Raw genomic sequence first — 17,164 nt, forward strand, 5'->3', positions numbered from 1 at the left:
CCTGAGCCACACAGCTCTTTGGGGGAACACGTCAGGGAGGACACAGTGAGGGAGGGGCCAGCTCTCAGGGATAAATTGGGAGGATCTTGGCAGGCCGGGTCATGGATTGCCTCACAAGCTGTGGTGAATCCTTACAGACAAGGAAGGCTTGAGCTGGGCTTTCCAAACCTCAGGGAGCCTACAGATCAGCTCCCCTGGTGCCTATTAAACTGTTAGGTGGAGTCGGTAAGTCTGGCTGAGACCTGAGTCTCAGTACTTCCAGCAAGCTCCCAAGAGATGCTGATGCTCCTGGTCTGTGGGCCACACTCAGAATCATCAAAGGGGTGCAGGGGTGGAGAACTTAAGCAACATGCTAAGTGTCACACAGTCGGTAAGTTGCAGAGGCAAGATTTAAATCTCAAGTGCCTGACCCCAAAGTCCCTGCTGTCTGTTGGTTGTCTACGAGGTAACTTCATGCCCGATTCACCTGTAATGTGATTCACCTGTACTTAATGTGCAGGGAACTTAAAGGGCCCTGAAAACCCTTGTGTCCGCTCTGGTCATGGAAGAGCTACTTGTCCCCTTTTATTCCGATAGAGAAATAACAAGGGAAATTGCTAACTATTGGTAACCTTGGTAACTGTTGATACTTGGTGCTCTCTCTTGTGAAGTACAAAATATATCCCTGGCATCTTTAGAGATGGTTGGAGACCATCATGGTGTAATATGTAAATAAAAACCACTGAAATGCCCACGAGCCTTGAAATCCAGTGAGCTATATTTGCAGAAACTGACTCAAGAAAGCCAGGTATGCAGTTATCGTTCAGGTCCTGCAGTCATATTCCATGTGGCCCGACCTCCCCAGGTGCTCCAGCTCTGGCCCACTCGCGAACCCTTACACTTGGGTCTCCTCACTGCGTGGGAGATGCCTGTTGCTCCCAGGTGTGGCTGGGCTCTGGGGTATACATGCAGCAGTTTACATGCTCATGTCAATCAGGTTTCAGTACAAAACAAACAAACAAGGGTGAGTGTGAGGATGGATGAGTATTTGAATGTTTAGCTCTGGGCTTCCTTCCATGAAAACAATGATACATATACATGTCTTTATATCTATATAACATATCCATATATGTTATATACATATATACAGGATCAAGCAGTTGTTCAAAGGATGGCTCCTCACTTTCTCTTGGGGGTTGTGGGGATGATGAAGTGGGGAGATGTTCTGTGTATGTATTGTAAATGCCATTGCCTTGATGAATGACATGGTTTGGTTTGGTTTGTTTCCCTCCCCTTTTGTTAATTCTCTGTGTTCTTTTTCCTTTGTGCTGCACGATTAGGACCCTGCAGTGGGACACAGACCCCTCAGTGCTCCAGCTGCAGTCAGACTCAGAACTTGGGTATATGTCTGCTCTTTTGTTACTCCTTTTATAATTTCTTTGCTAAAGTTGTGTTAAAATGCTGGAGCTGTTGTTGCTCTTGTTCTTCCTACCCTTTGTTGAATTTCCAGTTTGATAAGTTTATTTCCTCCTGTTAATTTTCCTTATAAAGTTATGCTTTGAAGAAAGTCTCTCTTTGTGGAAAATACCGCAAAAAGATGGCTTTTGATCTCCCTTTTTAATTCCTATTATTGCAAAAAAGCCCTCTCCGCAAAACGGAAATGATAAGCACATCTCCACACCTCAGCTTCAAGGTGGGGCACAAGAGTTCTGTGATGGCAGATATGTTTAACTTGGTCCTAACCATCTTCCCCTTGACAAACAAGTTGCCTTAAGATAACCTTTGTCAAAAATCAGTATTATAATGTTGTGTCTTGTTTGTTTCCTTTTCACTTTTTTGGGACTCACAATCAGCATTTAATTTGACTCAAGGTAGAAAATATAGATTCCTGTGAAAGAGAAAGCAGAAGTTCCCATTGTGGCTTAGCAGATTTGGAACCTGCTGTAGTGTCTATGAAGATGAAGGTTCGATCCCTGGCCTTGCTCAGTGGGTTAAGGAACCGGTATTGCCCCCAGCTGCGGCTCGGATCCAGTGTTGCTGTGACTGTGGTGTAGACCTTAGCTGCAGCTCTGATTCGACCCCTAGCCTGGGAACTTCCATATGCTGCGGGTGTGGCCATTAGAAAAAAAAAAGGATTTGTTAAGAAATCTCAAATGTTTGATGATGTTAATGTCTCCTATATCTGAGAGATCATTTTTTCCAGCTGGGAATGTATTTTAAAAGGTAACTTCAGAATAGAAAATTCATGCACAAAGAATAAAACATAGAGGCATTTCCTGGAAACTTAGTTTATTTCTCTTATAGGATTGGAGTTAACTGTATTTCCATGTGAGCTGTTTTCAGTGGGTGCTTATCCGAGCTTAGGCTCAAGCTCAAGAGAGCTGAGCGACCACGTACTTCTCTTTTCAACTTTACTGCAGTGAATTTGAGTTTAGCTTGAAATCGGCCATGGTAGGGATATTTACACCTCCAAAATTGGCCAGGGCTTGCTTCCTTTCCCTCAAGCCAGTGATGACACACTTACCAACATACCCCTGGGTACCTCAATATGTGAATAGCAAGTGTTATTCCAGTGTTTTATGAAACTGTTATTTTTTTCTTCTAAATATAACCCAGTGAATCCCAAAGTAGGCAGTTGTTTATTATTTATTTTGAATTTCTGAGATTGCTGGGCGTGTATCTATGAGTTTATCTCAATTTCAGTGCCTACTGTAGGTACAAGGTTGAAGGGCTATCTTTATGTTAGGTTAAATGCCATCTGCCTATGTCCCTTTATGTATACAGATGTTCTCTGCAGACTCACAATGCTAAACCAGGACATATCCTAACACTTCAAACAACTGATGTACTTTTTTTTTTTTTTAAAAAAAACTACTCTTTCTTGTCTATTTAGTTATATGGTTAATTGTATATTTCCATTTGTATCATTTAAATAACCAGGAAATGTAACTCAAATCAAGCAGAGAAACAATACATTGTATGTTACTATTCAGGGGAATTTCAGAATACAGTTCTTCAATATTTCATTGTGTGTGTGTTTTTTTTTTTTTTTAAAAGACTAGAACTGGCAGAGATTTTACCTTATGCACTTAAAATAACAGATTTTTTAGACAGATTGTGGCATTGGTGAATTACATGTGCTGGTGTGGAATGGTTAGAAATTTTCCCATTTATGTCTGTTTTCCGGGCAAAAACTCAGTTGACTATGCAGATTAGGACTTGTGACTTAGTCTAGGGAGGTGGCATATCTGTGGCTTCTACCTTGCCTGCCATATTTTGCTTTAGAGTGGACCCAGTGAATCAGAAAAAGATGAGAAAAGAGATTTTCTGTTCACTGAATGGTTTATCTTAGAGTTGGGAGGGAATGTTAAGAATATTTGAGAGAGGATATTGTTTCAGTCATGGCACAATTTCAAATATTGATTTAATGGAAGAAAATTTTTGAGGGTCTTTATATGCAGGCAATCTTCCTATCATTTGTAAATTTATGAAGTATATCTCAGACAACAGGATTTTTCTAGAGATAGTTTTATTTTCTCTTCTTGATCCTTGGCAAGAGGTTGACCATAGCCCATAACTTGCTCTGTCACTTGATTTTTTTTTTTTAACAGGTTTATTCAACTATAATTAACATTAAAAAAAAAAAACTACCCACATTTAAAGTGTTCAGACTGATGTTTTAATATGTATACAGACTCATGAAATCATCACCACAGTCAAGATAATGTATTTCTTATCCCCCCCAAATTTTCTCATCCCCTTTGTCATCCTCACTCCTGCTTCTCCCAGCCTCCCAAACAAATGATTTGCTTTCTCCCTACTGTACATCAGTTTACATTGCCTGGAATATCATATAAATGAAATCATGCAGTAGGTACTCTTTTGACTGACTTCTTTTACTCAGAATAGTTATTTAGAGACTCATTCATGTAGGTGTGTATCAGTAGTTCATTCCTTATTATTGCTGAGTAGTTTGTTGCATAGATACACCACGGTTTATTTATCCAGTCACTTTTGGATGTACATTTGGGCTGTTTCTAGTTTTGCCTGTTACAAATAAAAGTGCCATGAACATTCATGTACAGATCTTCTTATGCAATGTGCTTTCATTTCTTCTGTGTAAATATCACCAAGTAAAATGGCTGAACCCAATGGTGAGTGTTTAACTTAAATAGTCACACTGTTTTCAAAGTGATTTTAATCATTATACATTCTCACTGGTAGTGTTATGAGAGCCTCAGTCCCTCCACATTCTTTATAGCATTTGGTTTGGACTTTTTAAAACATTATTTTTTAACTATTATCAAAGAGTATTTCATTGTGATTTTAATTTGCATTTCCCCAGTGGTTAACAGTATTGAATATCTCCTTATGTACTTATTTGCTGTTTGATATTTTCTCTGATGAAATATCTACCTAAATCTTTTGGACTTACTGCTTGTGAATTGGATTATTTTCTCATTAGGAAGTTTTGAGGGTTCTTTATGTATTCAGGATACAATCCTTTGTCTGATGTATAATTTGTAAATATTTTCTCCCAGTTTATCACTTTTTTTTTCATTCTCTTAACAGTGTCTTCAAGAATGCAAACTTTTGAAATTTTGGCAAATTCTGATTTTCAAGTTTGTTATTTTATGTATCATGCTTTTAGTGATGTGGGAGTTTCAATAATTACTTAAGTATTCGGTGGAATGTAATTCCCCTGTGAAGCTGTTTGGGTTTGGAATTTTATTATGGGGAAAGTTAAAAGATGCAAATTTAATAACTTAAACAGTAATGGAACTAATGAAGTTGTCTATTTTTTTAAAGTGGGCATCGGCAGTTTGTGTCTGTGAAGTAATATGCCCATTTTGTCTCTGTTGGCAAATTTCTTGGCCTAAAATTGTGTATATGTTCCTTCAGCATCTTTTAAATATCTGCAGAATCTGTAGATATAATTACATCTCTCATTCCTCATGTTGACAAATTTTGTCCTGTGTCTTTTTCTTCTAATAAGTATGGCTAGATATTTATTAATTTTATTGACCTTCTTAAATAACCAGCATTTGGTTTCACTGATTTTTCTCTATTTTTCTATTTTCTGTTTCATTGATTTCTAGACTAATATTACTTCTTTTCATCTGCTTAATTTGTATTTAGTATGCTTTGCTTTGTTTAGTTTCTTAAAGTGGAAGCAGAGGTCATCGACTTGAAACTAATGTAAGTGTGTAGTGCTATTTCTAATATAGGAGCTTAGTGCTGTTAATTTTCTCTTAAGTAGTACTTCGTGGCATCTTGCAAATACTGGTATCTTTTTTTGTCATTTTCATTTAGTTTAGAGTACTTTCTAGTCTCACTTTTCATTTCATCTTTAACTGATGAGTGATTTGGAAGTGTGTCATTTAGTTTCTATGTATTTGGAGATATTTCAGAAATTTTTCTGTTATTGATTCCTAATTTAAATCTGTTGTAGGAGTTCCCATCATGGCGCAGTGGTTAATGAACCTGACTAGGAACCATGAGGTTGTGCGTTCAATCCCTGGCCTCACTCAGTGGGTTGTGGATCTGGCATTGCTGTGAGCTCTGGTATAGATCACAGACACGGCTCAGATCCTGCGTTGCTGTGGCCCTGGTATAGGCCAGCAGCTACAGTTCCAATTAGATCCCTAGCCTGGGAACCTCCATATGCTGTGGGGTGCGGCCCTAGAAAAGACAAAAAAAATAAAAAATAAAAATAAAAAAATTCTGTTTTAGTTAGAGGACATACTTTGTATTATTTGTATGACTTCAAATTTGTTGAATTTTACTTTATGGCTCATTGTATAATATGTCTTAGTAATTGTCCTTTGTGCCCTTGAAAAGGATGTGTGTTCTGCTCTTGTTGGGTAAAATGTTCTAAAATTGTCAGTTAGGTTAGATTGGTATATTATGGTGTTCCAGTGGCCGATATCTTTTACTGATGTTATGTCTGCTGGTTCTGTCAATTATTAGGAGAGGAGTGTTGAAGTTTCTAACTACAATTTTGAGTTTTTCTATTTCTCCTTGCTGTACTGTCAGCTTTTGTTTCATGTATTTTGAAATTTTGTTATTAGGTGCTTAAATGTGTAGGATTCTTATATCTCTCTTGATAAATTGACTCCTTTATCATTGTGAAAAAAGCTTTTGTATCCCTGGTAATAAATTTTGCTCTGAAATCTTCTTTAGTCTGGTATTAATGTAGCCACTCCAGCTTTCTTCTGACTTACGCTAGCTTGGTACATCTTTTTTCATTCTTTTGCTTTTTAACCTATTTTTTGCTTTACATTTAAAATATGTTTCTTGTAATTACTGCTGTGGTTCAGTGGGTTAAGAATCCAGTGTTGCTGCAGCTGTGGCATAGGTCGCAGCTGTGGCTTGGATTCCACCCCTGGCCTGGGAACTTCCATATGCTGTGGGGGTGTGGCCAAAAAAGACAAAAAAAAGTGCTTTTCTTATGAGAGCATGAATGGATCTTGCACTTTAAATCTATTGCAGCAATCTCTGCTTTTGAATTGGGGATATTTGCACCATTTATATTTAATGTGATTATTGATATGGTTAGATTTAAATCAATACAATATTAATATCTATTCTCTATTTGTCCCATATAATCTTCTTTCCTTTTATTCTTTTGAGCTTCCTTTTATATTATTGCATTCTTTTGTGATTCTCTTTTTACCACTACTTGATATAAGCTATAGTTATTTGTGTTATTTTAGTGGTTGCTTGAGTGTTTATAATATACGTCTTTAACTTAATGACAGTCTACCTCAAATGATATTATGTCAATTGTGTGTAGTATAAGAACTTTGCAATACATTTACATTTCTCCCTCTTGATCTTTGTGTTACTGTTGTCATTCATTTTACTTTGGATTATATTATAAGGCACATTGCACTGTTTTTGTTTAGACAGCCAGTTATCTTTTTAAAATTACCAGTTCATTTACGATATTATATTCATTTCAGGTATAAAACATACTGATTCAAAAATTTTATAGCTTATACTCCATTGAAAGTTTTTATAAAATATTGACTGTATTCTCTGTGCTGTATAATATATCATTATTGCTTATCTCTTTTATACATAGGAGTTTGTATCTCTTCATCTCATATCCCTACATTGCCCCCCTCTTCCCTTTCCCACCAGAAACCAAGAATTTGTTCTCTATACTATGAGTCTGTTTCTATTTTGTTATATTAATTCATTTTATTTATTTATTTTTTTGATTCCACATATAAGTGATGACATACAGTATTGGTCTTTCTCTGTTGGGTTTTTTCACTAGCAGTAATACTTTCTGTATCCATCCATGTTTTTGCAAATGCCAGAATTTCATTCCTTTTATAAAGACTAAGATTCCATTATATATATATATATATATATATATACACACACACCTTTTTTATTCATTCATGTGTTAATGAACATTTAGGTTGCTTCCATATCTTAGCTATGGTAAATAATTCTGCTGTGAACATTGGGGTGCATTTATCTTTTAAATTCGTGTTTTCATATTCTTCAGATATACCCAGGAATGGAATCACTCAATCATATGGTAGTTCTATTTTTAGTTTCTTGAGGCACATCCATAATGTTTTCCAAAGTGGCTGTACATTCCTACCAACAGTGTACGAAGGTTCCTTTTCTTTGCACCTCTTCAACATTTATTATTTGTAGATTTTTTTGATGATAACCATTCTGACAGGTGTGAGGTAATATCTCATTGTGGTTTTGATTTGCATTTCTCTGATGATGAGCAATGTTAACCTTTTTTCTGTGTGCTTTTTAGCCATCTGTATGTCTACTTTTGTGGAAGGTATCTGTTCAGATATTCTGTCCATTTTTAATCATGTTGGTTTTTTAGAAATACTGAGTCATATGAGCTATTTATATATTTTGTATTTTAACCCCTTATCAGAAATCTCATTTGCAAGTATTTTCTCCCATTCAGTAGGTTGACTTTTGAATTTGTCAGTGTTTTCCTTTGCTATACAAAAGTCTTTAAGTTTAGTTAGGTCCCATTTGTTTATTTTTTTCTTTTAATTCTTTTATCTTAGTAGACAGATCCCCCCAAATATTCCAGTGATTTATGTCAAAGAGTGTTCCACCTATATTCTCTTCATAAGAATTTTATGGTTTATGGTCTTACATTTAAGTCTTTCATCCATTTTGAATTTATTTTTGTGTATGGTGAGAGGAAATGTTTTAACCTCATTCTTTTAATTGCAGCTATCCAGTCTTTCTCAGCACCAATTGTTAAAAAGACTGGTTATATATTCTTGACTCCTTCAACATAGATTAATTGACTATATGTGAGTGCATTTACTTATGGGCGCTCTATTTTTTGCCATTGATTTATATATTTGTTTTTGTACCATGATGTTTTGGATACTGTAGCTTTGTAGTATAGTCTGAAGTCAGGGACCATAATACCTCCAGCTTTGTTCTTTATTCTTAAGATTACTTTGTCAAATCAGGATCTTTTGTTGTTCCATATAAATTTTAAGATAATTTGTTCTAGTTCTATGAAAAATGTCATGCGTGTTTGGATTGGGATTGCATTAAATCTGTAGATTGCTTTGAGTAGTATGCCCATTTTAATAATATTAATTCTTCCAATCCAAGAACACAGTATATATTTCCATTTCTTTGTGTCATTTTCAAATTCCTCCATCAGTGTTTTTTGATTTTCTTTTTTTTTGTCTTTTTGCTTTTTTTTTTTTTGTCTTTTTGCTTTCTTGGGCCGCTCCCGTGGCATATGGAGGTTCCCAGGCTAGGGGTCGAATCGGAGCTGTAGCTGCCAGCCTACGCCAGAGCCACAGCAATGCAGGATCCAAGCCGTGTCTGTGACCTACACCTCAGCTCACGGCAACGCCAGATCATTAACCCACTGAGCAAGGCCAGGGATTGAACCCGCAACCTCATGGTTCCTAGTCGGATTCGTTAACCACTGCACCACAACGGGAACTCCTGTTTTTTGATTTTCAAAGTTCAGGTCTTCACCTCCTTGGATAATAAAATTCTGAGGTATTTTATTTTATTCTTTTAATGTGATTTGAAACAGGATTTTCTTCCTTGTTTTCTCTTTCTGATGGTTAATTATTATTATATGGAAAACCAACAGATTTCTGTATGTTACTCTGACACTTTACTAAATTCATTTATTAGTTCTAACAGTTTTTTGTTGGGGATTTTAGGGTTTTTTCTATATATTGTATCATAGCACCTACAAATATGAGTGTTTTACTTATTCCCTTCCAATTTAGATGACTTTTATTTCTCTTTCTTGTCTGATTGCTGTGGCTGGGACTTCTAATACTATGTTAAATAGAAGTGGTGAGAGTGGGCATATTTGCCTTTTTTCTATACTTTAGAGGAAAGACTTTCAGTTTTTCACTGTTGAATATGAATAAGGTGTAAATTTGTAATAAATTGCTTTTATTATGTTGAGATGTGTTCCCTCCATAACAGCTTTGACAAGAGGTTTTTTTTTTTTTTTTTGCAATAAATGCATGTTGAGTTTTGTCAAATGCTTTTTTAGCATCTATTGAGATGATCATGTGGCATGTATTCCTTTTGTTAATGTGATGTACCATATTGATTGATTTGCAAATATTGAACTATCCTTGCTTCCCTGTAGTAAATCCCACCTCAGCGTGGTGAATGATCCTTTTTACACTTTATTGGATTCAGTTTGCTAATATTTTGTTGAGGATTTTTGTATCTATATTCATCAGAGATACTGGCCTGTAATTTCATGTTTTTGTAATATCTTTTTCTAGTTTTTGTTGTTGTTGTTTTTGTTTTGGCAGCACCCATGGCATGCTGAAGTTCCTGGTCCAGAGATTGAATTTGAACCAGAGATCAAACCTGAGCCACAGTATTGACAACACCAAAACACTAGGCCATCAAGTAACCTCGTAGTTTAGTTATTAGGGTAATTGTGGCCTCGAAAAATGAATTTGGGAGTGTTCCATCTTCTTCAGTTTTTTTGAATAGTTTGAGAAGAACAAACTATATATCTTCTTTATATGTTTGATAGAATTCCACTGTGAAATCTAATCCCAGACTTTTGTTTGCTGGGAGTAGAACTTTAATTTATTGATACAAATAAATTTTATTTGCAAATTTAATTACAAATTTAATTTCATTCTTAGTGATCAATCTATTCATATTGTTTATTTTTTCCTGATTCAGTCTTGACATGTTGCATGTTTTTAGGAATTTGTCCATTTCTTCTAGGATGTCCAGTTGGTTAGCATATAACTGTTGTTAGTATTCTATTGTGATTTTTTTTTTTTTTATATCTTTCTGGTATTGGTTGTTATTTCTTCTCTTTCACATCTTATTTTATTTGAGTCTTCTCTCTTTTAGTCTTTATGAGCTTGACTAAAGGTTTATCAATTTGGTTTATCTTTTCAGAAAACCAACTCATGGTTCTATTGATCTTCTCTATTGTTTCTTGGTCTTTATTTTATTTATTTTTCCTTCTTTATTATTTCCTTTCCTTTGCTGGCTGTTCTTTTTCTCCATTGTTTGAGATTTTTCTTGAAGAAGGCCTCTATCATTATAAACTTCTTTGTAGAACTGTTTTTGCTTCACTCAGATTTTTCCTCATTGTGTTTTCATTTCCATTTCTTTTGAGGTATTTCCTGATTTTCTCCTGGATTTCTTCATTGCCCCATTGGTTTTTTAGTAGCATGTTGTTTAGTCCCCACGTGTTTGTGCTTTTCCCCGCTTTCCTTTCTATAAATGATTTCTAGTTTCATACCACCCTGGTCAGAAAAAAAATGCTTGATATTATTTCTGTCCTCTTACATTTATTGAGACTTGCTTTGTGGCATAGCATGTGATATGTCATGGAAAATACTTGAGAATAATGTGTATTTTGCTGTTTTTGGATGGAATGTTCTATAAATATTAAGTTCAACTTTTCTAAGTATCATTTAAGATTATGGTTCCCTGTTGATTTTATGCCTTGATGATACTGGGGTGTTAATTGTATTCCTATCAATTTATGTCTATTAGTATTTGTTTTGTATATTTAGCTGCTCCTGTATTGAGTGCATATATGTTAACAAGTATTTTTGTATTGATCCTTTTTTATATTGCTCTCTCTATCATTATATGATGTCCTTCTTTGTTTTTCTTTATGGTCTTTATTTTAAAGTCCACTTTGCTGATATGGTATGGTACTCCTGCTTTCTTGTCATTTTAGTTTGCATGAAATCTTTTACTATCTTCTTACTTCAGCCTGTGTATCTTTAGCTCTGAAGTGATTGTCTTGTAAGCAGCATATAGATGTTATTTTTAATCCAGTCGGGCACCTTATGTCTTTTGACTGGAGCATTTAGTCCACTGACATTTCAAGTAATTATTGATAGGTATGTACTTACTGCCATTTCATTATTGGTTTTCTAGTTGTCTTGGTAGTCCTTCTGTGTTATTTCTTTCTTTCTTTTTCTTTTTCTTTTTTTTTTTTTTTTGAGGTTTCATGATTTCCTTTAGTGGTATGCTTGTGTTTCTATCTCTCTGTTTTTGTGTATCTATTGTAGGTTTTTGATTTGTGGTTACCATGGAATTCATATATGCTGACCTATAGCTTTATCTATTTGTTTTAAACTGGTAGTCATTTATGTTAAAACAGATTTTAAAAGATCTGCTTTTTTTTTACTTTTCTCTCCCATGTTTTATATTTTGATGTCATATTTTACATCTTCATGCTTATCCCGTAACTGTTTATTGTATTATATTTGACAGTTTTTTTATTTTAATCTTTACACTAGCTTATTTAAGTGATTGATCTTCAGCATTTACTATATATTTTCCTTTACCAGTGGGATTTTCCTTTTCTATAGATTCTTACATCTTGTTACAGCCTTTCTTTTTCCACTTAGAGAATACCCTTTAACATTTCATATAGGGTAGGTTTAGTATTTATGAATTATTTTAGTTTTTACTTGTCTGAGAATTTCTTTACTTTTCCTTCAATTCTAAGTGATAATTTTGCTGGGTTGAGTATTTTAAATTGCATGTATTTCCCTTCCAGGACTTTGAATATATCATGATACTTCCTTCTGCAAAAATTCCTTCAGAAAAATCATCTGATTGTCTTATGGGTGTTCTGTGTATATGGCTCTGTTCTTCTTTTTCTGCCTTTAGAATTCTTTTTCTTTTAATTTTGCCATTTTAATAATCATCTGTTTTACTGTGGGTCTGTTCAGATTTATCTTATTTGATACAGTTTTCCTTCCTGTACCTGGATATCTTCTTCAGGTTTGGGAAATTTTCAGGTTTTTTTTTTGTCTCTTTGCTATTTCTTTGGGCTGCTCCCACGGCATATGGAGGTTCCCAGGCTAGGGGTCGAATCGGAGCTGTAGCCACTGGCCTACGCCAGAGCCACAGCAACGCGGGATCCGAGCCGCGTCTGCAACCTACACCACAGCTCACGGCAATGCCGGATCCTTAACCCACTGAGCAAGGGCAGGGATCGAACCTGCAACCTCATGGTTCCTAGTCGGATTTGTTAACCACTGCGCCACGACGGGAACTCCGGAAATTTTCAGTTTTAATTTTCTCTCTCTCCTCTCCTTATGAGATCCCTATAATGTGAATATTGATATGCTTCATGTTATACCAGAGATCTCTTAAACATTTCTCACTTTTTAAATTTTGATTTTCTTTTTGCTGTTCTGATTGGATGATATCCATTATTTTATCTTCCAGATCACTTGTACATTCTTCTGTATTGCCTAGTCTGCTATTCATTCCTTCTACTATGTTTTTCACTTGCAGTTATTATATTCTTTAGTTCTGACTGGTCCTTTTTAATGCATTCTAGTTCCTTTTTAAAATCCTCACTGTGATCATCTATTCCTTTTCCTAATTCAGTTAGCACTCTTATTACTACTGCTTTGAAATATTTATCTGGTAAACTGTTTATTTCTGTTTCATTATTTATTTCTTCTGGGTTTTCATTTGCTTTTTCAATTGAGACCAATTCCATTTGTCTTCTCATGTTGCTTAGCTGTTTCGTTCTGTATGAAATTAGATAAATAGTTACATAGTGTGGTCCTGAAGGAGTGTCTTCATGTGGTTATATCCCTTTATAGTGCATGTGTGTACAGTGCTTTAGTTGGGAACTGGATTTGATGTGAACACAAGTTATGTCTTTCCTCAGGGTGTGCTGGCAGTTATCACCTTCGTTGGAGGTGCAGCTGGAGAAGGAGAGGCTATGGCCAGAGCCAGGTCTGAGCAGTAGTTTACTATCTGCTCAGTTGTGGTTTCCACCCTATTGAGAGCAGGGTCAAGTACCACCTTGCTGGAGTAGAAGCCCTGAGGGTCAGATCTGAGCTGGTTTTCCCTGCTCCCAGCACTGGTGCTTTTGCCTCAGTGGGGAGTAGTGCTGGAAGGAGAGCAGAACAGTAATAACCTCATTAGCCTTTGATGAAGTAGCTCTCTTTTGGCTTATTTTTCATGTTTTGTCAAATATTCTTATGCTTTATTTTTAGATCTCTGACTTGAATTAATTTGTAATGTTTCCCATGTAATAGCATGTGGGATTTTCTTGAGAATGATGTGGGTTGTATTCTTGAGCAAACTGATAATCTTCTCCTTTTCAGTAACACCTAATCACACTTTCTACAGAAATAGAAATATGCAGCATCTGCGTGTGTGTGTGTATCAAAAGGTAATGGTAAAATGCATTTCAAAATATTTAAATATAGAATGAATTCTGATTCTGACCCATGAAAATCTTCAATAAGTTTTTTTAATAGATTCAATAAAAGCTTTATTACAAGAGGAGGGAGCAGTTTATCGACCTTTTGTAATACTCATTTTTCAAGTCCCCAAACATTTTTTGAGAGACTGTTATTTGCTGGCCTTTGTTTTCTACTCTCAAAAACCTCAAATAAGCAATTATGGGGTATTTTCTGTTCTGCACTCACACTGGATTTTCACAAACTATATTCCTTTTTCACTCCACTTCAGAAAACTTAATATGCCCATTTGGGAAGGATGTATGCTTATGTTGTGGAGGTCAATGACTTGAAGATTTTCATAATTTTATAGCTTTGTTATAACTTCTAGAGAAAGTTGTTCGTTAATATCAAGTCAGTCAAAGGACATTTCTATAAAAATTTTATATCATCACTGTCATTTGTAATATTGGAGAAAACACACTTCTGTACCTTCTGATCTTATTCTCCTGAACTTTTGTATTTTTTTTTTTTGTAAAGTAGGCACTTGGTAGTAGAAACCCCAGCAATATTGCCATGCTCCGTTATAACCATGAATATTTCAATTCATCTTGCAATTCAGTAATTTGCCATATTTACTTGTGTGATGAAATTTAAGGCAGACCCTTTGACTGTGTCTGTTGACTGAGCCAGACTTGACATTTGCTTCTGTTCAGGAAAGATGTTTTAGCTGCCAAACTAATATCTCTGTACAGTAAGAAGCAAATGTCATGAAAACGAAATAAATACTTCCTCAAATGATTTTTTAAATGTGAACATAGAAAATAGAAACTGATCCTTCTTGAGGTAATCAGAAAAGGTCAGCTATCAGGCTGCTTCTCAGTCCTTGGAGGAAAAACACCTACTCTGAACATGGAGGATAAATTTAGTGCGGTCAGGGGCTGCGATGCTAGGCTCAATTCCTCTGTGTGGTGTCTCACTCCCAACTCCGGTGACCAGTCCTAAAGGTATCACACCTTCATATCTAATTACACTAGCAGACAATGTTGGGAAAACCAGTTGCTCTTTTGTCATTTTTAAAAGGAATCCCCTTTCATATTTCATGAGTTTTTTTTGTTGTTGTTGTTCTTGTTGTTTTTGTCTTTTTGCCTTTTCTAGGGCTGCACCTGTGGCATATGAAGGTTCCCAGGCTAGGGGTCTAATCAGAGCTGTAGCTGCTGGCCTACGCCAGAGCCACAGCAATGCCAGATCCAAGCCATGTCTGTGACCTACACCACAGCTCACGGCAATTCCGGATTCTTAACCCACTGAGCAAGGCCAGGAATCGAACCTGCAATCTCATGGTTCCTAGTTGGATTCATTAACCACTGAGCCATGATGGGAACACCCATGTTTCATGGGTTTCTATTCTATTAGCTTCCTATATTTTCTTTTTCTGTGGATGCAACATTTTCTCATGTGACTCTAGGTGGGTAGTTCCTAGGACCACATTTTCTGTTTTTTCTTCTTTGCATAGCTTTGTTCTTAAGCTTTGTACAATTGCAAAACCCTCCACTACAACTCATCTGCTGAGGTACTCATTTTTATCCCAAAGCCAATCTTCCTCTGGGTTCTCTGGTGTCTTCCAGTTACACCATTCATTTTCTTCCCATAAGGCATGAAGCCTTGAAATAATCTCTAATTTATTTCTTTTCTCCCTCACTTCGTATCAGGTAAACTGCCTTCCTTCTTTTCCAGAGTCACCAAACTACTGAATTTCCTTTCTCTTCCCCATGTCATCACCACTGGCTGGTTTCCTACTACCCTGAACCAAGTCTCCACATTTGCTAGACTGTTGGTTACAAACCCAGTCTTCATTTCTCTGGCTGCCCCCTTTGAATCCAGGCCTTTCTCTGCCTAGATTCTCTTAGTTCCTGACCCCACCCACCCTCTGTTGGTAGATCCGTTCTCAGTTCCCCTTTCTTCCATACTCAGCATCAAGGCCCCACACATAGCATCTGGTCGCTCATTTGTCAGAGGAAGATTTTACCTCCATTCTTCACGGAGTTGCTATATTGTGTATTTTAAATATCTCTTTGAAGCTGTCAGTTCTTCAGTAACTTTTAGTAATTCCTCATTGCCTACAGCATAAAGTCCAGGTTATTTAGCCTGAGATTTATAATCCTTTCATCATCTGACCTTAGTATACTGCTCTCTCTAAATTTACCTAGATTTATTCTCCTCAGTGTAAAACTTCTATTCTGAAAACCTGGTCTCTCAGGCATAAAATGTGAATTCCTTAGACCTTTGCATACACAGAGCATCCTCCCTACAATCCCCTTCTCTTGACCGAGCACTCCTTATCCTTCAAGGCTTACATCAGACCTTCAGTTCTCAGACTTTCAGTTCTCAGTGAAACTTGCTTCATTCACCCAGACATGTAGTAATCTGCCTATTACTCTCCTGTCCCACTTGGTATGTGAATTCCTTATGTTGGTTCTTATTCATTGCTCCCCTTCCTTCTTACTTGCCTTTTATTGTTTATGTTCAGTCTTCTCATCCTCTCTCTATTGCAAGGATCTGGCATGGTTCCTGCTTCAGAAATCATTTGTGGTTGCTGATAATGATGTTGGCTGACGAAGTTCCTCTGCCAGTTGTCAAGGACATTGCAGGTACCCACATGAAAATTTTGGACAAGGAAGAAAGTGTCACCATTATCATTCTCATCGTCATGGGGGCTCTTCTTTCAGAAACCTCAGGACCTTTATAAGAAGCACTAGGGAAAAAAATCACTGGCAGTCATTACTGTGTGTTGGGGATGAAGAACTCATGTGCAAATAGGCAGGAATAAAACCCAGCAGGACTGAGATTGGACCCAGTGCAGACATTCATTCATTCCTTAACCTTGACTTGCCCTGGCATTGGGCCAAATATCTCCTTGTCTCTGAGAACATTTGCTCCTGGTTTTATTGGCTTGACTTCCAGGTTTCTTCCCTACTGCAGACACTGCCCACTAGTATAATAACCCGTTTTTGTTTCCTGGCTTCTGAGTGCTGCATACTGGCTTCTGGCTCATGCTCCTGACTCTGCCACCTTATCCTCCCACACTCCTTTGCTGCCATCAGATTTAGCCAATATATCCTCAACATTATAATTTCCAGTCACTGAACACTCTGAGACTGTTATTCAAAGACCATTATTGAGAGTCTTTTGTGATTCACCGTTTGTAAAATTTGAAGAGTTCTAGATGCTTGGTTTATTTTTTACTATGGCCTTTTCTGTGTCTTCACATAGGCTCTTGTGTTGTGACATTAAAAAGAAAAAAAAAACCTACTAATGTCAGGCTCATTCTACCTCCTAATATTGTTGATAAAGCTTTGCCTCCTAATATTGGTGATGGATCAGAAAATGTATCACCCACTCTGATAGAAGTGTGTCTTTGAGGATTAGCTAATGGCATCTGGGAAAGCCCTACAGCAGCCACCTTACTTAACACTTCAGCAGTC

General features: G+C 36.4%; 1 protein-coding gene across 7 annotated transcripts in view; it reads left to right on the forward strand.

Moving 5' to 3' along the window:
* Positions 1-17,164, forward strand: part of DYNC1I1 (dynein cytoplasmic 1 intermediate chain 1) — a 345,751-nt gene that overhangs the window by 74,700 nt on the left and 253,887 nt on the right. For 4 of the 7 annotated variants that reach the window (XM_021102404.2, XM_021102406.2, XM_021102405.2 and 1 more), the window contains exon 5: positions 1,320-1,379. The exons of the other annotated variants lie outside the window; for them this stretch is intronic. In XM_021102404.2, coding sequence (XP_020958063.1) covers positions 1,320-1,379 — 60 coding nt within the window. The remainder of the gene's footprint in view (positions 1-1,319; positions 1,380-17,164) is intronic. 7 annotated transcript variants of the gene reach the window in all.

Source organism: Sus scrofa, chromosome 9 (assembly GCF_054392235.1).
Source record: "Sus scrofa isolate SSC_HxYL_T2T_F1_AM1 chromosome 9, Sscrofa_HxYL_maternal_Yorkshire_Landrace_v2.0, whole genome shotgun sequence".
NCBI classification, from domain to species: domain Eukaryota; kingdom Metazoa; phylum Chordata; class Mammalia; order Artiodactyla; family Suidae; genus Sus; species Sus scrofa.